This window comes from Botryllus schlosseri, chromosome 5 (assembly GCF_051294905.1).
Source record: "Botryllus schlosseri isolate E-star chromosome 5, Bs_hap1, whole genome shotgun sequence".
Taxonomy (NCBI): Eukaryota; Metazoa; Chordata; class Ascidiacea; order Stolidobranchia; family Styelidae; genus Botryllus; species Botryllus schlosseri.
This window is the reverse complement of record NC_137240.1, coordinates 3,186,420-3,212,972: the sequence shown is the minus strand read 5'-3', so window position 1 is coordinate 3,212,972 and position 26,553 is coordinate 3,186,420. Positions and strand designations below refer to the sequence as shown.

Sequence of the window (26,553 nt, the reverse complement as noted above, 5' to 3'; positions counted from 1 at the left end):
CATTGTTGACCGGACCAAATGGTGACCGAGTCAATGTTGTCTTCTTCTTGACAAATTCAACGAAATCGTTGCAATTTGGATCAACACTGGCTTCTTCCAGGTGGATTACAGGAGATGAAAGTGGAATAACAGGACATTGAGCAGGCTGCAGCAGCTCACAATTGTGAGTGTTAACTGTTGCAGGGTGCGGAGTACTATCAATGGACATCTCACAACTGTGAAAGCCTCGATTAAAGTTGGTCGCATCAGCCGCCCCATTACGGGGGATCCTTGGAGGCTGACCGAACCAAGTATGTGATATAAGTGGCTGCGAAGCCAGCCCATTACTGGTGGTCGAGTATTGAGAAGTAGAACACCATTTTGGTTGCACAGCCGGCCCATTATAGGCTTCTGAGTACTGGCAACTGAATGGCAAATCTGGTTGCACAGCCGGCCCATTACAGGGGGCTGAGTACCGGTAATAGGATGTCTTTTCTTCTGATAACGAACATCCTTCACTCACGTAGTAGGGCAAGTTGCAAAAGTTTGACATTGCGTGGGAATGGCCAAAGTATTAAGAAAGTCTTCTGTGAGTGGTTCATTATTAATAGCATTGCCAACTGGCAGTTCTTTGTTATGGGCGTCATTACTATCCAAGCCGCAGCAACCTTTATGACTGGTCACAGAAGCTAATGATCCAGATTGTGACGAAACTGTTGCTTTATACCGTTTAAGTTTTGACTGAGCACTGAAAAGTTCCCATTCCAACCTTTTCAAATTGTCTTCTTCTTGCGTCCACAATATCTGTAAGTTGTCAAGTGAAGTACTTACACTTTCAGCAGTAATAAGTTTACGGAATGTGTCATCAGCAATATTCTTGGTATATAGACATAGGTCATGAAATGACAAAATTCCTTCTAATATTAATTCGGCATGGACACTGCCCCCGGTTATCTTTTCTTTGATACCGGTAGTAAGTTTGTTCAACTGGGTATTTACTCGATAGAATGTCTCGTCGAGACTGTCTTTTGCAGATAGAACAGTTCGGGGAGTAGCTCCGCTCAAACATTCAGTAAAATAAGCATCGGCAGCGTGGAAGTCTCTTGCTAGACCGGCCAAAATATTGTCAGTGGCTTGCATATCGAAGCCACTGAGTGAAATCGCCTGATCGGCATCAAGGTCTTTTCTTGGACCAATAGTAATGTCATTGACTTGCGCATCGAAGTCTTTGACTCTTGATTGGAGCATTTGTAACGTAGGCAACACTCGATTTTTTAACCTTTGTCGTCTCCAAAAATGTCGACGATTGTATTAAGCTGGCAACTGACACCAAACAAGAACACCAAATGGATGAATCTATTATTTGATGACGTTAAAAAATATCTCGAAACCCTGACAACATAATAGAATAACAAATATCAGCAAACCAGTACTACAACAGCATCAAAACAGACGACCTCCATCACCTCACTCCACATATAAATGCACGTGCACCGCAAAGTGCTCGAGGTGGTGAAGGGTGAGCCATAACGAAATAAACCACCGTGACACCACTCTTTTAGCGACTTTCTATAGTCAACCGGACGGTCATCGTATTTTGCCATTTCCATTGTTCGCGAATAAAGGTATTGCGTCTTGCTACGTTAGAAACCCTACGCTCCATAAATTATCTCTATTATGCTTTTCAAGGTTTTCAAGTAAAAAGCAAGAGCAGGAGGCAACAATCTAGAATCAGTTTAATGGTCCGGCCAGCGAGCGATTTGAAGGCTTGAATCCGGCCCCAACGCAATTTGAGTTTGACACCCCATGGGCGGCATTACAAAACAACTACCGCACTGCGGAATCAACATTTACCGTCACAATTCGAGAGAAGCGGACAATCGTGATTGCAAAACACTCGATATCGATATCTTCGAGAGCATTTTTACCGATGACATTGACTTACCGCAAAAGGTAGGAATCGAGAGAAAACGTGAACGATCTGCGTCACGAACGTCACCATGCGCGAAGTTCGGTATTACAAAACTGAAATTAGCGTAGATTTCGCGCATTAACTTGCCGCCTAGCTTATAGCTGGCGGAGTTGAATCCGCGCTGGAAATTGCAGCATTTTCAACTGCAAAATCTTAATATTCTACTTCAATATAGTAAAGAAGTGAGGCAATAATCGATCTAAAAGGGCATGTCTGGTAAGTTACCCATTTGGGTGATATTTCGTAGGCCTAACTGTTAGTAAAATCGAGCCAAATAAAGCAGTGGCGATAGACAACGCTTATGAATTGAATTCACATACGGACCAGTAAGTGTGAAGACTGAGTACGCTACCTCACGCCGTTTAAGGCCTGTATGAATACAACGTGGAATTGAGTTTTATGTTGGAAGCATGCTTTTATGATGTTAAATTATAGATTACCAACCTCAGTAGGTTAGTAATCTATTGTCAAACAGATTTATTGGATATCCACTTTTCAACTTTGGCCAGCATATCGTGTGGTCGACTTGTCAGGAAGTAATTCGCTGCCGAATGGTAGCATTCAGTCCGATTCGGTAGGCTTATAAAGTCGTTGCGAATTACGATCAGTGCCATGTTTCCAAAATGTTATACATGTATTGCTCCAATTGTATCCTCACACGAAATTAAAACTCAATGTACGGTACGCGTGATACTTGACGCAGCGGCCTGAACCAGACAAACTATTATGTACCGTACGTCTGTAATTTCGTGCTCTTCGGATCATGTACCACAAACAATTAGGGTATTTCCATTTCCCTGTATGTGAAAGATTATCGCAGCTAAATTACAAATGGTTGCTGACCAGTGACCAAACAGCATTACAAGTCCTCATTTGATGTCATCTTTTACTGAGATTGCCGACTAGGCGAAATCACAAATTAGCGCGTTCATTGCAAAACGTTGCGTTGTGTCTGGAATTACCAGAGTTTACGTGAGTTCAAAGCGCTCTTGCGTGAGCTGGCCGCAAAATGTTTTGAAACACCAATTTTTACATTATGCGGTAATCGCATTCGAGAGAGCTCATTACCGCTGGCGGAGATTCTGATTTGCCACATTGTTTTGTAATGTCCCCCCTGGTGTGGGTCAATCATGATTTCACAGATATGACATTTTCATGACACGTTTCCTATACTGCAATACAACCAATCGAGGTTCCAAGGCCTCCACAGTGGAAAATAGTATCGAAACTAAAATTTTTGTTGATATATACACTCTTACTAGCAAGGAGCGTATAAAGAAACCATATCACGCTACTGGGCTCGAATCATTAGAAATAATACCCTAGCACCTATAGAGATAAGTCAGTATTCCAAACCATACTGGAGTCAGCATAAAAAATTACACTCAATTCTCCCCATAAGAAATTTTGCAGATTGCAAATCTGTACCTGTAGCCGTCCTCATCCACAGGAAGGGTAACGGTATTAGCATCCACAGAATTTTCAATTTCCACGCGCCCAAGTTCAGGATTCCACCTGATTATATTGAAAATATGTCAATACACAGATTCTCATTGAAACAAGAAAAGTGGTGTTCCAATACTTGACTCTGACATCAGCAACTTTATTCTTGTCCGTATCGCTGTCAAGCAGTGGGACAAGTTTTAGCGGTTTTGCCTTCGCCAATTTCTCCTTGTCAAAAGTTTGGCATTCGGTTGCGAAATTAGGGACAAAATCGCATTCTTGGTCATATCCTACTTCGGAAGTCTGCAATAAGAATATATTAAAACCAATGTTGTATTAATTAAGGCAGAATATTTGAGTATGTAGATAAGGGCTGTCAAAAAATACATTTTCGGATTTTTGCGGCTATTAGCTGAAATTGTTGGGTTGGCTAGAAAAACGTTGCACACCAAATTTGGCTCGATTCCAACCACTGAAGATATCAGAATTGGAAAATTTTGAATTTTACTGGGTATTTTAGTTCAATTCGATCGGTAATAGTTAGCCACAATGATTGTCTGTACCGAGATTTTGGAATATTGGACCAAGTTTGGCCAAGTTATAGCTTGACAGTTGGCAACATCAAATAAGAAACTCTTTTCAAACCTTCAGATAGAATCCCAGGTTGCCACTTTTTGCTTGCTGTCGCTTAAACTGTTTCCAAGTCTGTGGCTTGTAGACGCCAGCCTTTGTGCCCGTTACCGGTAAAATTTCCAATGCCACCATATCTCGAATGATGTTCATGGCTTTTTTATGTTCCCCGCTGTTCCTTGCTTTGATGTACAGCTCTTCCGAATCGAATCCAAAACAGGCTTAAAAGACAAACACAGAGTTTTACTTGTTACACTCTTATGTAACGCTAGAATTCACGATGCGCACACATAAAATTCATCAGCCATTATTCCGAAATCTCAATGTCTTGATAACGATCAAGTGCTATAGGAGAAATGTTACTCCAATGCGGATTTGATTCTGAACCGAGTATTAGGCCTTGGGTCGAGTCAGATATTAAAGTATCACTAGTAATGACATCACAACATTATGAAAGATGCTACCACAAAGAATACAATGCCGGTTCTATATCACAATAACAATAATTTTGTATCATGTCGATGTCGACCATGTCGATTTCATAGCACTTTGTGAGAATGCAGTGGGTAGTTAACGACTTTACAGATATGTTATTTCCGCTAACATACATAACTTCACTTCATGATTCGTATTCTGCGATACGACCAATTGAGGATTATAGACTTCCACAGCAGAAACTACAATATAACTAGCATTTCCGTTGATAAATCAACTCTTAGTGGCATGGAGCATATCGTCGTCGGAAAACCAAACAGCGTTATGTCCAATCTTGGAACTTTAGACTTTTTTGATCTATCACTATTTGGACATCGATCTTTCGTTTTAACCGGGTTCCAAGTTCCAAAGTAGCATGAATTCCTAATAAAGTGGACATATGAACTTGAATTCTCAAGGTAAATTGAAAACAAAACTGGTTTATGTCCAAATTATATGGTCATCATATGGTATGCATACCATGGATGATACATACATATTACTGTAAGTTTGTGTTATAAAGGCCTGGAAAAGCAATGGCTATACTTCCCAACAAAAACAACCAAAGACACCACAGATAAACAGTTGCTTGATCAATATGTTACAGGCAGTTAGAACTTTTTGCTGATCAGCAGTTATTTGTTGCTAGCATAGTGACGATAGTGACCCTGTACATTAGGGGTCTTCAAAAATGACTTTTTTCTGAAATCGTACTGGCTACTTGATAAAATTGTTAGGTTACCTAATTTAAGCCTACACACCAAATGCGGTTCAATTCCAACCAGTAGCCACGTTGCAACAGGAAAAGAAAGTTTCTATTTATTATATAAAAATGAATAACAAAAAATTTGAAAATTTTCTGTTTACCCCATGAAATTTGGTTCAATACCAACCAGCGGAAGCGGGGTTATTGCCGCTGAAAAATTTGGATTATGAATAAAATAGTATTTACTGTGACCAATTTTTTAATTATTTATTATAGTGGTGCCCACCGTGAATACTATTTTATTCAAATCCAAATTTTTCGACGGCAATAACTCCGCTTCCACTGGTTGGAATTGAACCAAATTTGGTGAACATCGTTTCTATAGACAACCTAACACAGTGATTCCGAACCGCGGCCCTGAGGGCCGCATGCGGCCCCCAGCTAGCCTTTTTGCGGCCACCACAAAAATATTGAGAAATCGATTAATGAAAAAAAAGTTACATTTATAAAATACTCTTGCTTGGCTTGGAGTCTGGAGTTTTCAATTATGATTGCAGGAAAGTTGTGAGTAGACTGCTAAAATTACGTCACTGCAATGTGCCCTAACTTTCCAGTTGAACGGGCAGTACCTATAGATATAGGTATTGACAGTACCGTAACTGCCGCACCCGAAGCCTCCTAATAGGGGGGAGCGAGCTCGAAGGGGGCCCAAAATTATTTAGTGAATTAGCATAAACTATGGAGTATTTTATGCAACTTTTTTAAAGATTTTTCACGCTGCGCGCGATTTCAGGTTTCCAAGTACCTTAATTATTAGGTACTCTTCGACCAAGATAAAATACGCAGGATTTATAGAAGTGGGCATATCGGGGTTGGCCATTACCGCGCTACGACGCACGAAGATATATAAAGTTTTAGCAGTGAGACAACCTTGGCCGAAAAGGACTGCCCGTACGCTGACCGAAAACTTCGTTACGTATATTCAAAATACATATAGGTATAATTGACCATAGGCGCCTAAATGACTGGCGCCGAATGTTCCTGTCATGGCAATCTGAACGACACGAGACAAATAGACTACCATTCCTCAGGGAAGAATTAAATGCCAGTGAAGAACTACCAATTTGAAATCGTTTGCATCTTTTAGTTTAGTATGTTTGGGCGATTCTATATTTCTTGATATAGCAGACTGGAGGTCACGAAATAACAAATAACATCATGTAACGAAGTCGTACCAACGGGTCCGCCCGTCCAAATATGTTTAATTATTATTTACGGGCCCTGCAGTTTCCAAGACACCTCACTCAGCTCTACCGGTTAATCTGATTACGTGAGCAGAGAGGAAAAGTAATTGATAGCAATATATATGCAATTCCCGATCTTATTGACCTATTTTATTTTGAATTATCGAAAATTTTCGCGCTCCACGCTGGCTTACTAATCGGGGATCCTGATTTCGTAGCAGAAGCGAACAACGGCACGGGGGGTCGGTTTATCACCCTATGGGAGCTCAAGACCTAAGTGTTTTGGAGGGCCTGACGAAGTGCTGTTTCGCTCCTGCCAACGGGTATACGCCCGAAGATGTTTAATTATTATTGAGTGGTCCTACCTTTTTAAATACAACTCACTCGGCTCAACCGGTCAATCTGATTACGTGAGCAGAAAGAGGATAAAAATTGATACCAATGTATATGCAATTCTAAATTATATGGACCGATTCAATCATGAATTAGAGAAATTTTTCGCGCTTCGCGCGATTAGTCGAGAAAAGCTGCCTAAAGTTCTGTTTATCACCCTATGGGGGGCCCAAGAGAAACGTTTCTTGGGGGAGGGGCTGACGAAGTGCTGTTACTGCCCTGGGTATTGATAACTAATTTACGGATAGATGTGCAAGAAGTGACTCACGATTGAATACGTTGAGATGCGTACTGCTTAGCCGGCAAAAAGCAGCATAATTGGTAGTCCTATAGCTCGCGACCCAAGGGTCCGAATAATTTGATATGTCGGTGTTAATCGAAAGCAAGTGTCGCACTGATTCCAAAAATACGAATTGAATTCTAGCCAGGGCAATAAAACTACTCTAAAATAGCCAGAAAGGGTTGATTGCTCTGAACAACGGGAGTGCGGTAACACAATGGCCAATTGCGTCAAGCGAACGATCGGTACAATGACAATTTTCATATTTTGGTGACTATTTTGGGATCCTTTCATAGCCTTGGTATTCGTGCGGCCCCGGCCGTACTCTGAAATTCTAAATTTGGCCCTGTCACCGAAAAAGGTTGGGAACCACTGACCTAACACTTTCATGGGGTAAACAGGAAATTTTCAAATTTTTTGTTATTCATTTTTATATAATAAATAGAAACTTTCTTCTCCTGTAGCAATGCAGCTACTGGTTGGAATTGAACCAAATTTGGTGTGTAGGCCTAAATTAGGTAACCTAACAATTTTATCAAGTAGCCAGTACGATTTCAGAAAAAAGAAATTTTTGAAGACCCCTAATGTACATTTAAAAGGGAACACTTTTCTTATGTTATCAGCACACAGGCATACCTTTGATGTTGGATGCGGAAATTGCATTCTGAATCATCGTCTGTGATCGATCCGCATTTTGCAACAAGTATTTCACGGCACATTCATCCAGATTTGTGATCTTCCTTTCCTTTGCCATCTAGGACAGTAAATGATTTGGTTTGACAAAATACTATATATTGAAAGCAAACTGTGATGAATCGGATAATATAATAATATTTAAATATGCCTGCATATTCTAATTAGCACAAAATGCCAGTAATCTTATTTTAATCTAATTTGTGACATGTTTCTATGATCTCGTTTCAATTCTAATCTCATTTCTGGGTTTCCCGAAAATGCTACAGGGAGAACTGTAGAGTGCGAGACGAACCAAGATTGCTGTACAGACATTTGCCATTCTCGTGTTTATGAGAAAGAGCTCTGACTTGATATGATCTGAACTTATTCAATAACCAAGTGTTTACGGATTCAGTATTTCTAATTCTAATATAATTTGGAAGAAACTGTGTAGGTATAATTCTAATTCTAATCTAATTTTGAAAGAAAAAACTGCAGTTATAATTCTAATTCTAATTCTACTCTGGAAATAATTTGGCAAATCCTGTGTAGCTATAATTCCAATTTGAATATAATTTTGAAAAAAGAAACGCAAAACTATAATTCTGATTCTAGTATAATTTAGAAAAACACTGTATACCTATAATTCTTTTTCTAATCTATTTTGGAAAAGCTGAAAATTTTCTAGTTGTCAAGTCTCGTCAGGGGTAATCATCAGCAACTAGTAGAGAATTGAAAAGAACATCGTGTGAGAGATGCATATTACATAAAAAATTCAATGCTACATACATTCATCAAGCTCAAAGCCTCTAATTGAATTTGAGAGATATCTCGATCCGGACCAGTGATGAAAATCTGGCTTTTTTCATCGTCACAGCTAATCTTGATCTTGCTGTGCTTATGGCTCAATTCTTCGATCATGCCGCAATGAACCATTACCCTGGGACAAAAGTATTACTTGAAGAGCTTCTTGGAGGTACAGAATAGGGCTGGGCAAAATCGAGTACCTTAGTGATTCGATTCTGAATCACGTAATATGCTTCGAGTCGAGTCGAGTAATCGAGTATCCCAATTATGACGTCATAAAAGGATGTAATACGTCAAAGTTCAAATATGTACCGTTTATGCCACCACAGAGAATATAGTGCCTGCTATCCATCTCATAAATGATACTCTGGTAGTTTTTCGACCATACCGATTTCATTTCACTTGGTGACAATGTTGTGGGATAATCATGACTTCGGAAATGCGCTACGTCCAGTAACCTTCGTAGCTTTGTATTATATGTTTCGTATGCTACGATACCGCCGATCAAGGTTTCAAGGCTTCAGCAGTGAAAATTAGTATCAAAACTATCATTCTCGTTGATAAATTAACTTTCAGTTGCCAGGAGCGTATAATTTCAGTACTCGAAAAAATCGTATTTTACTACTCGACTCGAATCATTAAAATAAATACTCGATTCAGATTCGAGTACTCGAATCATTGTGCCCAGCCCTAGTACAGAAGTTCAATATACAATTGAATGGTATTATCGAAACGAACCCGAATATTTTCAGCTGACACTCGTCAACGGTAATCGTCAGCAACTAGTAGAGAATTCGTAAGAACATTGCATATTAACAATGGTATCACCAACTCAGTATGTGATGAGTTCACTACCTTGATATCAGGTTACAACCTGGACATTACAATGTAAAGAGATGAGCAGATGTGGCCAAACTCAAAGTAGTGCATGTTTACTAGCTGGATACACATCCAAAACTACTATCTACTTGATATAAATTCGAAAAAGTAAGTGGTTGTGGGAAAAAAACGAGTACCCCAGAGATTCGATTCGAGTCAAGTCGAGTATTCAAATATCACTAATCTCATAACAACTATGTAACTACTACATCACGTTAAAGATAAATTATATCTTTTTGATGATGCCTATGTCATTGTAATTTGCGACTATGGTGTGGGTAAGGGACTAAGGGGTGTTAAACATACGCGAAGCAATTATGAAATTACTATATTTTGCAGCACATTTGTAACAAATGTTGAGATTTTTTGCAGGAAATACTTCCATGTTCATAGGCCACTTTTATAACGGTCCTTTGCTGTGAGGTGGTGTGCTGTACTACGGTGCTGTGGTTTCACTCCATAGTTACCACTAGTAACAATTTGTTGAAATTGACATCCAATTTCAAGAAGGCAAAAAATGCAGACGAAGTTCATAGTTTTATACATAGACCAAAAAGTAGTTATTCACAGAAGGAAAAATGCTGATGCGGAAGCGTTATATGCAGTTTACATGAAAATATATTAGTTGCACGGACTTATAATTGAAATATATATGGTTGCACTGCTGTGTCACTTTCGAGCCAATAGATCCCCAGACATGAGAGAAACAGGACTCGCGGTTTAATAATAATAAACCAAATTCCAACGTCCGCGTTTCCAATTAAATAACTTGTATTCCTCATAACGCATATGTAGGGCTAATGCCAGATTACGAAGTAATCAAAGGGAGCGTAGAAAATGCCAACTTATATCGTCGTTGATGCCACTTGTCGTCTCCAAAAATGTCGACGATTGTATTAAGCTGGCTTTCTTCTGTTTCCCAACTGACACCAAACAAGAACACCAAATGGATGAATCTATTATCTGATGACGTTAAAAAATATCTCGAAACCCTGACAACATAATAGAATAACAAATATCAGCAAACCAGTACTACAACAGCATCAAAACAGACGACCTCCATCACCTCACTCCACATATAAATGCACGTGCACCGCAAAGTGCTCGAGGTGGCGAAGGGTGAGCCATAACGAAATAAACCACCGTGACATTGCCGGCCCTGTGACCAACTGGAAACCGTCATGGTCAACCACAAAAGGTCACAACAAATTGATGAGAGGTGGTTGTGTAAAGAAATATTGTGAAAAATAAATCAGGACAGTTATAAGCGACGCAACTTACGAATGTTACGTTCATAGGTTCCACATGCAGAACGAGCCCTCACTCTCCTGACTGAGCCAATACAGTCAGGGCACATGATTAGGAAACAATCAAGAAATTGCCTTATTGACATGAGTACCTTAGAGGTCAATTATTTTACGAACACAAAATTGTGCAATATCAGGATCACAGGCGTCTCCAAAGATGCGAGAAGTCATCTGAAGTCAGAGCTGCTGCCCGTTGACATTTAAACATTCCAAATTGACATAATGCCCTAACGAGCGACGAATTGGGTATGAATATGATTAACAATTAGGATTAGCAAAATTGGCAATAAATGCAGAAAAATGTCGTCTCATGAAATATTCCGCAATAACAGAAATCTTGTTATTGCAACCAAGGAAAATTAACGTCAGTAGAATACACACAATTTGTTCGAAGGGTTTTTGTTGCAACCCATAACAGCCAAGTTATCATAAATTAACTGTTGACTTTGTAATCCAGGAAACGCATAAGAACTTGTTACTAATAATAAGGTGAAAATCATTTACATCAATAAATGGGTGGAAATTGGACACGGCCTTCAGGTGTCATTGTGCATTTGTGCAACAATATCTGCACTTGGGGTAAGATTTACAATATCATGAAAGTGACAAGTACATCATTCAAGTTGCTGCCAGTGCTTTACCCGATTCCTTCAACGGATATGGGCACAAATTTGGGCTGACGGGGAAGGATGGCAGCGGTATTTATCAAACAAGTCAGAGGTTCACCACTGATAACCAATCGGTTTAGGAAAAACAAAGTACACATGCAGTTGGTAGCCCCAGAAATAAGGAATGCATGCGTGATAAAACAGGTAGAAACTACCAGACAGGTGATTATCACCAAGGGTGTGGACAGATGTACCGGACAATTTATCTCGGCAATTGCAGGAGATAGAGCCGTAATTGTGTTGTTACTGGCAACAACAATCGATTTAGAATATACCGAACATTTGTATGCGTCACGTAATAAAGTGCCTTGAGCACAGTCACATCCATGAATTTTGCAATGACATGTAGATGGGTAATAATTGTGATCATGATCACAGAATAAACAATTACGGCGTAACAGACTCTCTTCTACGAGCCCATTAGGTTGCTGAACTTGCATCTTTTTGAAGTCTTCAAATTTGAAGAGAGGATGAAGGTCTTGAAACAGGATACATGATGAACGTAGCTTCTTTTCAGCAACATATCGATGCACCGAGCTTGAATCCATAGATGTAGAATTCACCTCTATTGCAGTTTTGCGCGGATTCTTCGAGTACATCTTGTGCAGTACGTTTAGATCAACATCTTCGGGTTCAAGTGAACAATCAGATTCATTGTTGACCGGACCAAATGGTGACCGAGTCAATGTTGTCTTCTTCTTGACAAATTCAACGAAATCGTTGCAATTTGGATCAACACTGGCTTCTTCCAGGTGGATTACAGGAGATGAAAGTGGAATAACAGGACATTGAGCAGGCTGCAGCAGCTCACAATTGTGAGTGTTAACTGTTGCAGGGTGCGGAGTACTATCAATGGACATCTCACAACTGTGAAAGCCTCGATTAAAGTTGGTCGCATCAGCCGCCCCATTACGGGGGATCCTTGGAGGCTGACCGAACCAAGTATGTGATATAAGTGGCTGCGAAGCCAGCCCATTACTGGTGGTCGAGTATTGAGAAGTAGAACACCATTTTGGTTGCACAGCCGGCCCATTATAGGCTTCTGAGTACTGGCAACTGAATGGCAAATCTGGTTGCACAGCCGGCCCATTACAGGGGGCTGAGTACCGGTAATAGGATGTCTTTTCTTCTGATAACGAACATCCTTCACTCACGTAGTAGGGCAAGTTGCAAAAGTTTGACATTGCGTGGGAATGGCCAAAGTATTAAGAAAGTCTTCTGTGAGTGGTTCATTATTAATAGCATTGCCAACTGGCAGTTCTTTGTTATGGGCGTCATTACTATCCAAGCCGCAGCAACCTTTATGACTGGTCACAGAAGCTAATGATCCAGATTGTGACGAAACTGTTGCTTTATACCGTTTAAGTTTTGACTGAGCACTGAAAAGTTCCCATTCCAACCTTTTCAAATTGTCTTCTTCTTGCGTCCACAATATCTGTAAGTTGTCAAGTGAAGTACTTACACTTTCAGCAGTAATAAGTTTACGGAATGTGTCATCAGCAATATTCTTGGTATATAGACATAGGTCATGAAATGACAAAATTCCTTCTAATATTAATTCGGCATGGACACTGCCCCCGGTTATCTTTTCTTTGATACCGGTAGTAAGTTTGTTCAACTGGGTATTTACTCGATAGAATGTCTCGTCGAGACTGTCTTTTGCAGATAGAACAGTTCGGGGAGTAGCTCCGCTCAAACATTCAGTAAAATAAGCATCGGCAGCGTGGAAGTCTCTTGCTAGACCGGCCAAAATATTGTCAGTGGCTTGCATATCGAAGCCACTGAGTGAAATCGCCTGATCGGCATCAAGGTCTTTTCTTGGACCAATAGTAATGTCATTGACTTGCGCATCGAAGTCTTTGACTCTTGATTGGAGCATTTGTAACGTAGGCAACACTCGATTTTTTAACCTTTGTCGTCTCCAAAAATGTCGACGATTGTATTAAGCTGGCAACTGACACCAAACAAGAACACCAAATGGATGAATCTATTATTTGATGACGTTAAAAAATATCTCGAAACCCTGACAACATAATAGAATAACAAATATCAGCAAACCAGTACTACAACAGCATCAAAACAGACGACCTCCATCACCTCACTCCACATATAAATGCACGTGCACCGCAAAGTGCTCGAGGTGGCGAAGGGTGAGCCATAACGAAATAAACCACCGTGACACCACTCTTTTAGCGACTTTCTATAGTCAACCGGACGGTCATCGTATTTTGCCATTTCCATTGTTCGCGAATAAAGGTATTGCGTCTTGCTACGTTAGAAACCCTACGCTCCATAAATTATCTCTATTATGCTTTTCAAGGTTTTCAAGTAAAAAGCAAGAGCAGGAGGCAACAATCTAGAATCAGTTTAATGGTCCGGCCAGCGAGCGATTTGAAGGCTTGAATCCGGCCCCAACGCAATTTGAGTTTGACACCCCATGGGCGGCATTACAAAACAACTACCGCACTGCGGAATCAACATTTACCGTCACAATTCGAGAGAAGCGGACAATCGTGATTGCAAAACACTCGATATCGATATCTTCGAGAGCATTTTTACCGATGACATTGACTTACCGCAAAAGGTAGGAATCGAGAGAAAACGTGAACGATCTGCGTCACGAACGTCACCATGCGCGAAGTTCGGTATTACAAAACTGAAATTAGCGTAGATTTCGCGCATTAACTTGCCGCCTAGCTTATAGCTGGCGGAGTTGAATCCGCGCTGGAAATTGCAGCATTTTCAACTGCAAAATCTTAATATTCTACTTCAATATAGTAAAGAAGTGAGGCAATAATCGATCTAAAAGGGCATGTCTGGTAAGTTACCCATTTGGGTGATATTTCGTAGGCCTAACTGTTAGTAAAATCGAGCCAAATAAAGCAGTGGCGATAGACAACGCTTATGAATTGAATTCACATACGGACCAGTAAGTGTGAAGACTGAGTACGCTACCTCACGCCGTTTAAGGCCTGTATGAATACAACGTGGAATTGAGTTTTATGTTGGAAGCATGCTTTTATGATGTTAAATTATAGATTACCAACCTCAGTAGGTTAGTAATCTATTGTCAAACAGATTTATTGGATATCCACTTTTCAACTTTGGCCAGCATATCGTGTGGTCGACTTGTCAGGAAGTAATTCGCTGCCGAATGGTAGCATTCAGTCCGATTCGGTAGGCTTATAAAGTCGTTGCGAATTACGATCAGTGCCATGTTTCCAAAATGTTATACATGTATTGCTCCAATTGTATCCTCACACGAAATTAAAACTCAATGTACGGTACGCGTGATACTTGACGCAGCGGCCTGAACCAGACAAACTATTAGGTACCGTACGTCTGGTTAATTTCGTGCTCTTCGGATCATGTACCACAAACAATTAGGGTATTTCCATTTCCCTGTATGTGAAAGATTATCGCAGCTAAATTACAAATGGTTGCTGACCAGTGACCAAACAGCATTACAAGTCCTCATTTGATGTCATCTTTTACTGAGATTGCCGACTAGGCGAAATCACAAATTAGCGCGTTCATTGCAAAACGTTGCGTTGTGTCTGGAATTACCAGAGTTTACGTGAGTTCAAAGCGCTCTTGCGTGAGCTGGCCGCAAAATGTTTTGAAACACCAATTTTTACATTATGCGGTAATCGCATTCGAGAGAGCTCATTACCGCTGGCGGAGATTCTGATTTGCCACATTGTTTTGTAATGTCCCCCCTGGTGTGGGTCAATCATGATTTCACAGATATGACATTTTCATGACACGTTTCCTATACTGCAATACAACCAATCGAGGTTCCAAGGCCTCCACAGTGGAAAATAGTATCGAAACTAAAATTTTTGTTGATATATACACTCTTACTAGCAAGGAGCGTATAAAGAAACCATATCACGCTACTGGGCTCGAATCATTAGAAATAATACCCTAGCACCTATAGAGATAAGTCAGTATTCCAAACCATACTGGAGTCAGCATAAAAAATTACACTCAATTCTCCCCATAAGAAATTTTGCAGATTGCAAATCTGTACCTGTAGCCGTCCTCATCCACAGGAAGGGTAACGGTATTAGCATCCACAGAATTTTCAATTTCCACGCGCCCAAGTTCAGGATTCCACCTGATTATATTGAAAATATGTCAATACACAGATTCTCATTGAAACAAGAAAAGTGGTGTTCCAATACTTGACTCTGACATCAGCAACTTTATTCTTGTCCGTATCGCTGTCAAGCAGTGGGACAAGTTTTAGCGGTTTTGCCTTCGCCAATTTCTCCTTGTCAAAAGTTTGGCATTCGGTTGCGAAATTAGGGACAAAATCGCATTCTTGGTCATATCCTACTTCGGAAGTCTGCAATAAGAATATATTAAAACCAATGTTGTATTAATTAAGGCAGAATATTTGAGTATGTAGATAAGGGCTGTCAAAAAATACATTTTCGGATTTTTGCGGCTATTAGCTGAAATTGTTGGGTTGGCTAGAAAAACGTTGCACACCAAATTTGGCTCGATTCCAACCACTGAAGATATCAGAATTGGAAAATTTTGAATTTTACTGGGTATTTTAGTTCAATTCGATCGGTAATAGTTAGCCACAATGATTGTCTGTACCGAGATTTTGGAATATTGGACCAAGTTTGGCCAAGTTATAGCTTGACAGTTGGCAACATCAAATAAGAAACTCTTTTCAAACCTTCAGATAGAATCCCAGGTTGCCACTTTTTGCTTGCTGTCGCTTAAACTGTTTCCAAGTCTGTGGCTTGTAGACGCCAGCCTTTGTGCCCGTTACCGGTAAAATTTCCAATGCCACCATATCTCGAATGATGTTCATGGCTTTTTTATGTTCCCCGCTGTTCCTTGCTTTGATGTACAGCTCTTCCGAATCGAATCCAAAACAGGCTTAAAAGACAAACACAGAGTTTTACTTGTTACACTCTTATGTAACGCTAGAATTCACGATGCGCACACATAAAATTCATCAGCCATTATTCCGAAATCTCAATGTCTTGATAACGATCAAGTGCTATAGGAGAAATGTTACTCCAATGCGGATTTGATTCTGAACCGAGTATTAGGCCTTGGGTCGAGTCAGATATTAAAGTATCACTAGTAATGACATCACAACATTATGAAAGATGCTACCACAAAGAATACAATGCCGGTTCTATATCACAATAACAATAATTTTGTATCATGTCGATGTCGACCATGTCGATTTCATAGCACTTTGTGAGAATGCAGTGGGTAGTTAACGACTTTACAGATATGTTATTTCCGCTAACATACATAACTTCACTTCATGATTCGTATTCTGCGATACGACCAATTGAGGATTATAGACTTCCACAGCAGAAACTACAATATAACTAGCATTTCCGTTGATAAATCAACTCTTAGTGGCATGGAGCATATCGTCGTCGGAAAACCAAACAGCGTTATGTCCAATCTTGGAACTTTAGACTTTTTTGATCTATCACTATTTGGACATCGATCTTTCGTTTTAACCGGGTTCCAAGTTCCAAAGTAGCATGAATTCCTAATAAAGTGGACATATGAACTTGAATTCTCAAGGTAAATTGAAAACAAAACTGGTTTATGTCCAAATTATATGGTCATCATATGGTATGCATACCATGGATGATACATACATATTACTGTAAGTTTGTGTTATAAAGGCCTGGAAAAGCAATGGCTATACTTCCCAACAAAAACAACCAAAGACACCACAGATAAACAGTTGCTTGATCAATATGTTACAGGCAGTTAGAACTTTTTGCTGATCAGCAGTTATTTGTTGCTAGCATAGTGACGATAGTGACCCTGTACATTAGGGGTCTTCAAAAATGACTTTTTTCTGAAATCGTACTGGCTACTTGATAAAATTGTTAGGTTACCTAATTTAAGCCTACACACCAAATGCGGTTCAATTCCAACCAGTAGCCACGTTGCAACAGGAAAAGAAAGTTTCTATTTATTATATAAAAATGAATAACAAAAAATTTGAAAATTTTCTGTTTACCCCATGAAATTTGGTTCAATACCAACCAGCGGAAGCGGGGTTATTGCCGCTGAAAAATTTGGATTATGAATAAAATAGTATTTACTGTGACCAATTTTTTAATTATTTATTATAGTGGTGCCCACCGTGAATACTATTTTATTCAAATCCAAATTTTTCGACGGCAATAACTCCGCTTCCACTGGTTGGAATTGAACCAAATTTGGTGAACATCGTTTCTATAGACAACCTAACACAGTGATTCCGAACCGCGGCCCTGAGGGCCGCATGCGGCCCCCAGCTAGCCTTTTTGCGGCCACCACAAAAATATTGAGAAATCGATTAATGAAAAAAAAGTTACATTTATAAAATACTCTTGCTTGGCTTGGAGTCTGGAGTTTTCAATTATGATTGCAGGAAAGTTGTGAGTAGACTGCTAAAATTACGTCACTGCAATGTGCCCTAACTTTCCAGTTGAACGGGCAGTACCTATAGATATAGGTATTGACAGTACCGTAACTGCCGCACCCGAAGCCTCCTAATAGGGGGGAGCGAGCTCGAAGGGGGCCCAAAATTATTTAGTGAATTAGCATAAACTATGGAGTATTTTATGCAACTTTTTTAAAGATTTTTCACGCTGCGCGCGATTTCAGGTTTCCAAGTACCTTAATTATTAGGTACTCTTCGACCAAGATAAAATACGCAGGATTTATAGAAGTGGGCATATCGGGGTTGGCCATTACCGCGCTACGACGCACGAAGATATATAAAGTTTTAGCAGTGAGACAACCTTGGCCGAAAAGGACTGCCCGTACGCTGACCGAAAACTTCGTTACGTATATTCAAAATACATATAGGTATAATTGACCATAGGCGCCTAAATGACTGGCGCCGAATGTTCCTGTCATGGCAATCTGAACGACACGAGACAAATAGACTACCATTCCTCAGGGAAGAATTAAATGCCAGTGAAGAACTACCAATTTGAAATCGTTTGCATCTTTTAGTTTAGTATGTTTGGGCGATTCTATATTTCTTGATATAGCAGACTGGAGGTCACGAAATAACAAATAACATCATGTAACGAAGTCGTACCAACGGGTCCGCCCGTCCAAATATGTTTAATTATTATTTACGGGCCCTGCAGTTTCCAAGACACCTCACTCAGCTCTACCGGTTAATCTGATTACGTGAGCAGAGAGGAAAAGTAATTGATAGCAATATATATGCAATTCCCGATCTTATTGACCTATTTTATTTTGAATTATCGAAAATTTTCGCGCTCCACGCTGGCTTACTAATCGGGGATCCTGATTTCGTAGCAGAAGCGAACAACGGCACGGGGGGTCGGTTTATCACCCTATGGGAGCTCAAGACCTAAGTGTTTTGGAGGGCCTGACGAAGTGCTGTTTCGCTCCTGCCAACGGGTATACGCCCGAAGATGTTTAATTATTATTGAGTGGTCCTACCTTTTTAAATACAACTCACTCGGCTCAACCGGTCAATCTGATTACGTGAGCAGAAAGAGGATAAAAATTGATACCAATGTATATGCAATTCTAAATTATATGGACCGATTCAATCATGAATTAGAGAAATTTTTCGCGCTTCGCGCGATTAGTCGAGAAAAGCTGCCTAAAGTTCTGTTTATCACCCTATGGGGGGCCCAAGAGAAACGTTTCTTGGGGGAGGGGCTGACGAAGTGCTGTTACTGCCCTGGGTATTGATAACTAATTTACGGATAGATGTGCAAGAAGTGACTCACGATTGAATACGTTGAGATGCGTACTGCTTAGCCGACAAAAAGCAGCATAATTGGTAGTCCTATAGCTCGCGACCCAAGGGTCCGAATAATTTGATATGTCGGTGTTAATCGAAAGCAAGTGTCGCACTGATTCCAAAAATACGAATTGAATTCTAGCCAGGGCAATAAAACTACTCTAAAATAGCCAGAAAGGGTTGATTGCTCTGAACAACGGGAGTGCGGTAACACAATGGCCAATTGCGTCAAGCGAACGATCGGTACAATGACAATTTTCATATTTTGGTGACTATTTTGGGATCCTTTCATAGCCTTGGTATTCGTGCGGCCCCGGCCGTACTCTGAAATTCTAAATTTGGCCCTGTCACCGAAAAAGGTTGGGAACCACTGACCTAACACTTTCATGGGGTAAACAGGAAATTTTCAAATTTTTTGTTATTCATTTTTATATAATAAATAGAAACTTTCTTCTCCTGTAGCAATGCAGCTACTGGTTGGAATTGAACCAAATTTGGTGTGTAGGCCTAAATTAGGTAACCTAACAATTTTATCAAGTAGCCAGTACGATTTCAGAAAAAAGAAATTTTTGAAGACCCCTAATGTACATTTAAAAGGGAACACTTTTCTTATGTTATCAGCACACAGGCATACCTTTGATGTTGGATGCGGAAATTGCATTCTGAATCATCGTCTGTGATCGATCCGCATTTTGCAACAAGTATTTCACGGCACATTCATCCAGATTTGTGATCTTCCTTTCCTTTGCCATCTAGGACAGTAAATGATTTGGTTTGACAAAATACTATATATTGAAAGCAAACTGTGATGAATCGGATAATATAATAATATTTAAATATGCCTGCATATTCTAATTAGCACAAAATGCCAGTAATCTTATTTTAATCTAATTTGTGACATGTTTCTATGATCTCGTTTCAATTCTAATCTCATTTCTGGGTTTCCCGAAAATGCTACAGGGAGAACTGTAGAGTGCGAGACGAACCAAGATTGCTGTACAGACATTTGCCATTCTCGTGTTTATGAGAAAGAGCTCTGACTTGATATGATCTGAACTTATTCAATAACCAAGTGTTTACGGATTCAGTATTTCTAATTCTAATATAATTTGGAAGAAACTGTGTAGGTATAATTCTAATTCTAATCTAATTTTGAAAGAAAAAACTGCAGTTATAATTCTAATTCTAATTCTACTCTGGAAATAATTTGGCAAATCCTGTGTAGCTATAATTCCAATTTGAATATAATTTTGAAAAAAGAAACGCAAAACTATAATTCTGATTCTAGTATAATTTAGAAAAACACTGTATACCTATAATTCTTTTTCTAATCTATTTTGGAAAAGCTGAAAATTTTCTAGTTGTCAAGTCTCGTCAGGGGTAATCATCAGCAACTAGTAGAGAATTGAAAAGAACATCGTGTGAGAGATGCATATTACATAAAAAATTCAATGCTACGTACATTCATCAAGCTCAAAGCCTCTAATTGAATTTGAGAGATATCTCGATCCGGACCAGTGATGAAAATCTGGCTTTTTTCATCGTCACAGCTAATCTTGATCTTGCTGTGCTTATGGCTCAATTCTTCGATCATGCCGCAATGAACCATTACCCTGGGACAAAAGTATTACTTGAAGAGCTTCTTGGAGGTACAGAAGTTCAATATACAATTGAATGGTATTATCGAAACGAACCCGAATATTTTCAGCTGACACTCGTCAACGGTAATCGTCAGCAACTAGTAGAGAATTCGTAAGAACATTGCATATTAACAATGGTATCACCAACTCAGTATGTGATGAGTTCACTACCTTGATATCAGGTTACAACCTGGACATTACAATGTAAAGAGATGAGCAGATGTGGCCAAACTCAAAGTAGTGCATGTTTACTAGCTGGATACACATCCCAAAACTACTATCTACTTGATATAAATTCGAAAAAGTAAGTGGTTGTGGGAAAAAAACGAGTACCCCAGAGATTCGATTCGAGTCAAGTCGAGTATTCAAATATCACTAATCTCATAACAACTATGTAACTACTACATCACGTTAAAGATAAATTATATCTTTTTGATGATGCCTATGTCATTGTAATTTGCGACTATGGTGTGGGTAAGGGACTAAGGGGTGTTAAACATACGCGAAGCAATTATGAAATTACTATATTTTGCAGCACATTTGTAACAAATGTTGAGATTTTTTGCAGGAAATACTTCCATGTTCATAGGCCACTTTTATAACGGTCCTTTGCTGTGAGGTGGTGTGCTGTACTACGGTGCTGTGGTTTCACTCCATAGTTACCACTAGTAACAATTTGTTGAAATTGACATCCAATTTCAAGAAGGCAAAAAATGCAGACGAAGTTCATAGTTTTATACATAGACCAAAAAGTAGTTATTCACAGAAGGAAAAATGCTGATGCGGAAGCGTTATATGCAGTTTACATGAAAATATATTAGTTGCACGGACTTATAATTGAAATATATATGGTTGCACTGCTGTGTCACTTTCGAGCCAATAGATCCCCAGACATGAGAGAAACAGGACTCGCGGTTTAATAATAATAAACCAAATTCCAACGTCCGCGTTTCCAATTAAATAACTTGTATTCCTCATAACGCATATGTAGGGCTAATGCCAGATTACGAAGTAATCAAAGGGAGCGTAGAAAATGCCAACTTATATCGTCGTTGATGCCACTTGTCGTCTCCAAAAATGTCGACGATTGTATTAAGCTGGCTTTCTTCTGTTTCCCAACTGACACCAAACAAGAACACCAAATGGATGAATCTATTATCTGATGACGTTAAAAAATATCTCGAAACCCTGACAACATAATAGAATAACAAATATCAGCAAACCAGTACTACAACAGCATCAAAACAGACGACCTCCATCACCTCACTCCACATATAAATGCACGTGCACCGCAAAGTGCTCGAGGTGGCGAAGGGTGAGCCATAACGAAATAAACCACCGTGACATTGCCGGCCCTGTGACCAACTGGAAACCGTCATGGTCAACCACAAAAGGTCACAACAAATTGATGAGAGGTGGTTGTGTAAAGAAATATTGTGAAAAATAAATCAGGACAGTTATAAGCGACGCAACTTACGAATGTTACGTTCATAGGTTCCACATGCAGAACGAGCCCTCACTCTCCTGACTGAGCCAATACAGTCAGGGCACATGATTAGGAAACAATCAAGAAATTGCCTTATTGACATGAGTACCTTAGAGGTCAATTATTTTACGAACACAAAATTGTGCAATATCAGGATCACAGGCGTCTCCAAAGATGCGAGAAGTCATCTGAAGTCAGAGCTGCTGCCCGTTGACATTTAAACATTCCAAATTGACATAATGCCCTAACGAGCGACGAATTGGGTATGAATATGATTAACAATTAGGATTAGCAAAATTGGCAATAAATGCAGAAAAATGTCGTCTCATGAAATATTCCGCAATAACAGAAATCTTGTTATTGCAACCAAGGAAAATTAACGTCAGTAGAATACACACAATTTGTTCGAAGGGTTTTTGTTGCAACCCATAACAGCCAAGTTATCATAAATTAACTGTTGACTTTGTAATCCAGGAAACGCATAAGAACTTGTTACTAATAATAAGGTGAAAATCATTTACATCAATAAATGGGTGGAAATTGGACACGGCCTTCAGGTGTCATTGTGCATTTGTGCAACAATATCTGCACTTGGGGTAAGATTTACAATATCATGAAAGTGACAAGTACATCATTCAAGTTGCTGCCAGTGCTTTACCCGATTCCTTCAACGGATATGGGCACAAATTTGGGCTGACGGGGAAGGATGGCAACGGTATTTATCAAACAAGTCAGAGGTTCACCACTGATAACCAATCGGTTTAGGAAAAACAAAGTACACATGCAGTTGGTAGCCCCAGAAATAAGGAATGCATGCGTGATAAAACAGGTAGAAACTACCAGACAGGTGATTATCACCAAGGGTGTGGACAGATGTACCGGACAATTTATCTCGGCAATTGCAGGAGATAGAGCCGTAATTGTGTTGTTACTGGCAACAACAATCGATTTAGAATATACCGAACATTTGTATGCGTCACGTAATAAAGTGCCTTGAGCACAGTCACATCCATGAATTTTGCAATGACATGTAGATGGGTAATAATTGTGATCATGATCACAGAATAAACAATTACGGCGTAACAGACTCTCTTCTACGAGCCCATTAGGTTGCTGAACTTGCATCTTTTTGAAGTCTTCAAATTTGAAGAGAGGATGAAGGTCTTGAAACAGGATACATGATGAACGTAGCTTCTTTTCAGCAACATATCGATGCACCGAGCTTGAATCCATAGATGTAGAATTCACCTCTATTGCAGTTTTGCGCGGATTCTTCGAGTACATCTTGTGCAGTACGTTTAGATCAACATCTTCGGGTTCAAGTGAACAATCAGATTCATTGTTGACCGGACCAAATGGTGACCGAGTCAATGTTGTCTTCTTCTTGACAAATTCAACGAAATCGTTGCAATTTGGATCAACACTGGCTTCTTCCAGGTGGATTACAGGAGATGAAAGTGGAATAACAGGACATTGAGCAGGCTGCAGCAGCTCACAATTGTGAGTGTTAACTGTTGCAGGGTGCGGAGTACTATCAATGGACATCTCACAACTGTGAAAGCCTCGATTAAAGTTGGTCGCATCAGCCGCCCCATTACGGGGGATCCTTGGAGGCTGACCGAACCAAGTATGTGATATAAGTGGCTGCGAAGCCAGCCCATTACTGGTGGTCGAGTATTGAGAAGTAGAACACCATTTTGGTTGCACAGCCGGCCCATTATAGGCTTCTGAGTACTGGCAACTGAATGGCAAATCTGGTTGCACAGCCGGCCCATTACAGGGGGCTGAGTACCGGTAATAGGATGTCTTTTCTTCTGATAACGAACATCCTTCACTCACGTAGTAGGGCAAGTTGCAAAAGTTTGACATTGCGTGGGAATGGCCAAAGTATTAAGAAAGTCTTCTGTGAGTGGTTCATTATTAATAGCATTGCCAACTGGCAGTTCTTTGTTATGGGCGTCATTACTATCCAAGCCGCAGCAACCTTTATGACTGGTCACAGAAGCTAATGATCCAGATTGTGACGAAACTGTTGCTTTATACCGTTTAAGTTTTGACTGAGCACTGAAAAGTTCCCATTCCAACCTTTTCAAATTGTCTTCTTCTTGCGTCCACAATATCTGTAAGTTGTCAAGTGAAGTACTTACACTTTCAGCAGTAATAAGTTTACGGAATGTGTCATCAGCAATATTCTTGGTATATAGACATAGGTCATGAAATGACAAAATTCCTTCTAATATTAATTCGGCATGGACACTGCCCCCGGTTATCTTTTCTTTGATACCGGTAGTAAGTTTGTTCAACTGGGTATTTACTCGATAGAATGTCTCGTCGAGACTGTCTTTTGCAGATAGAACAGTTCGGGGAGTAGCTCCGCTCAAACATTCAGTAAAATAAGCATCGGCAGCGTGGAAGTCTCTTGCTAGACCGGCCAAAATATTGTCAGTGGCTTGCATATCGAAGCCACTGAGTGAAATCGCCTGATCGGCATCAAGGTCTTTTCTTGGACCAATAGTAATGTCATTGACTTGCGCATCGAAGTCTTTGACTCTTGATTGGAGCATTTGTAACGTAGGCAACACTCGATTTTTTAACCTTTGTCGTCTCCAAAAATGTCGACGATTGTATTAAGCTGGCAACTGACACCAAACAAGAACACCAAATGGATGAATCTATTATTTGATGACGTTAAAAAATATCTCGAAACCCTGACAACATAATAGAATAACAAATATCAGCAAACCAGTACTACAACAGCATCAAAACAGACGACCTCCATCACCTCACTCCACATATAAATGCACGTGCACCGCAAAGTGCTCGAGGTGGCGAAGGGTGAGCCATAACGAAATAAACCACCGTGACACCACTCTTTTAGCGACTTTCTATAGTCAACCGGACGGTCATCGTATTTTGCCATTTCCATTGTTCGCGAATAAAGGTATTGCGTCTTGCTACGTTAGAAACCCTACGCTCCATAAATTATCTCTATTATGCTTTTCAAGGTTTTCAAGTAAAAAGCAAGAGCAGGAGGCAACAATCTAGAATCAGTTTAATGGTCCGGCCAGCGAGCGATTTGAAGGCTTGAATCCGGCCCCAACGCAATTTGAGTTTGACACCCCATGGGCGGCATTACAAAACAACTACCGCACTGCGGAATCAACATTTACCGTCACAATTCGAGAGAAGCGGACAATCGTGATTGCAAAACACTCGATATCGATATCTTCGAGAGCATTTTTACCGATGACATTGACTTACCGCAAAAGGTAGGAATCGAGAGAAAACGTGAACGATCTGCGTCACGAACGTCACCATGCGCGAAGTTCGGTATTACAAAACTGAAATTAGCGTAGATTTCGCGCATTAACTTGCCGCCTAGCTTATAGCTGGCGGAGTTGAATCCGCGCTGGAAATTGCAGCATTTTCAACTGCAAAATCTTAATATTCTACTTCAATATAGTAAAGAAGTGAGGCAATAATCGATCTAAAAGGGCATGTCTGGTAAGTTACCCATTTGGGTGATATTTCGTAGGCCTAACTGTTAGTAAAATCGAGCCAAATAAAGCAGTGGCGATAGACAACGCTTATGAATTGAATTCACATACGGACCAGTAAGTGTGAAGACTGAGTACGCTACCTCACGCCGTTTAAGGCCTGTATGAATACAACGTGGAATTGAGTTTTATGTTGGAAGCATGCTTTTATGATGTTAAATTATAGATTACCAACCTCAGTAGGTTAGTAATCTATTGTCAAACAGATTTATTGGATATCCACTTTTCAACTTTGGCCAGCATATCGTGTGGTCGACTTGTCAGGAAGTAATTCGCTGCCGAATGGTAGCATTCAGTCCGATTCGGTAGGCTTATAAAGTCGTTGCGAATTACGATCAGTGCCATGTTTCCAAAATGTTATACATGTATTGCTCCAATTGTATCCTCACACGAAATTAAAACTCAATGTACGGTACGCGTGATACTTGACGCAGCGGCCTGAACCAGACAAACTATTATGTACCGTACGTCTGTAATTTCGTGCTCTTCGGATCATGTACCACAAACAATTAGGGTATTTCCATTTCCCTGTATGTGAAAGATTATCGCAGCTAAATTACAAATGGTTGCTGACCAGTGACCAAACAGCATTACAAGTCCTCATTTGATGTCATCTTTTACTGAGATTGCCGACTA

General features: G+C 39.9%; 2 protein-coding genes across 2 annotated transcripts in view; both read right to left on the bottom strand.

The window, feature by feature from the left end:
• Window positions 1-26,553, bottom strand: part of LOC145438653 (protein mono-ADP-ribosyltransferase PARP14-like) — a 362,844-nt gene that overhangs the window by 21,303 nt on the left and 314,988 nt on the right. The gene's annotated exons all lie outside the window — the stretch shown is intronic.
• Window positions 1-26,553, bottom strand: part of LOC145439929 (uncharacterized) — a 52,564-nt gene that overhangs the window by 6,804 nt on the left and 19,207 nt on the right. Inside the window, exons 17-24 of the mRNA XM_080317596.1 lie at window positions 20,697-20,847; window positions 19,869-19,986; window positions 16,151-16,356; window positions 15,645-15,808; window positions 15,491-15,577; window positions 8,586-8,736; window positions 7,758-7,875; window positions 4,040-4,245 (exon numbers count right to left, since the gene is read on the bottom strand). Coding sequence (XP_080173722.1) covers window positions 4,040-4,245; window positions 7,758-7,875; window positions 8,586-8,736; window positions 15,491-15,577; window positions 15,645-15,808; window positions 16,151-16,356; window positions 19,869-19,986; window positions 20,697-20,847 — 1,201 coding nt within the window. The remainder of the gene's footprint in view (window positions 1-4,039; window positions 4,246-7,757; window positions 7,876-8,585; window positions 8,737-15,490; window positions 15,578-15,644; window positions 15,809-16,150; window positions 16,357-19,868; window positions 19,987-20,696; window positions 20,848-26,553) is intronic.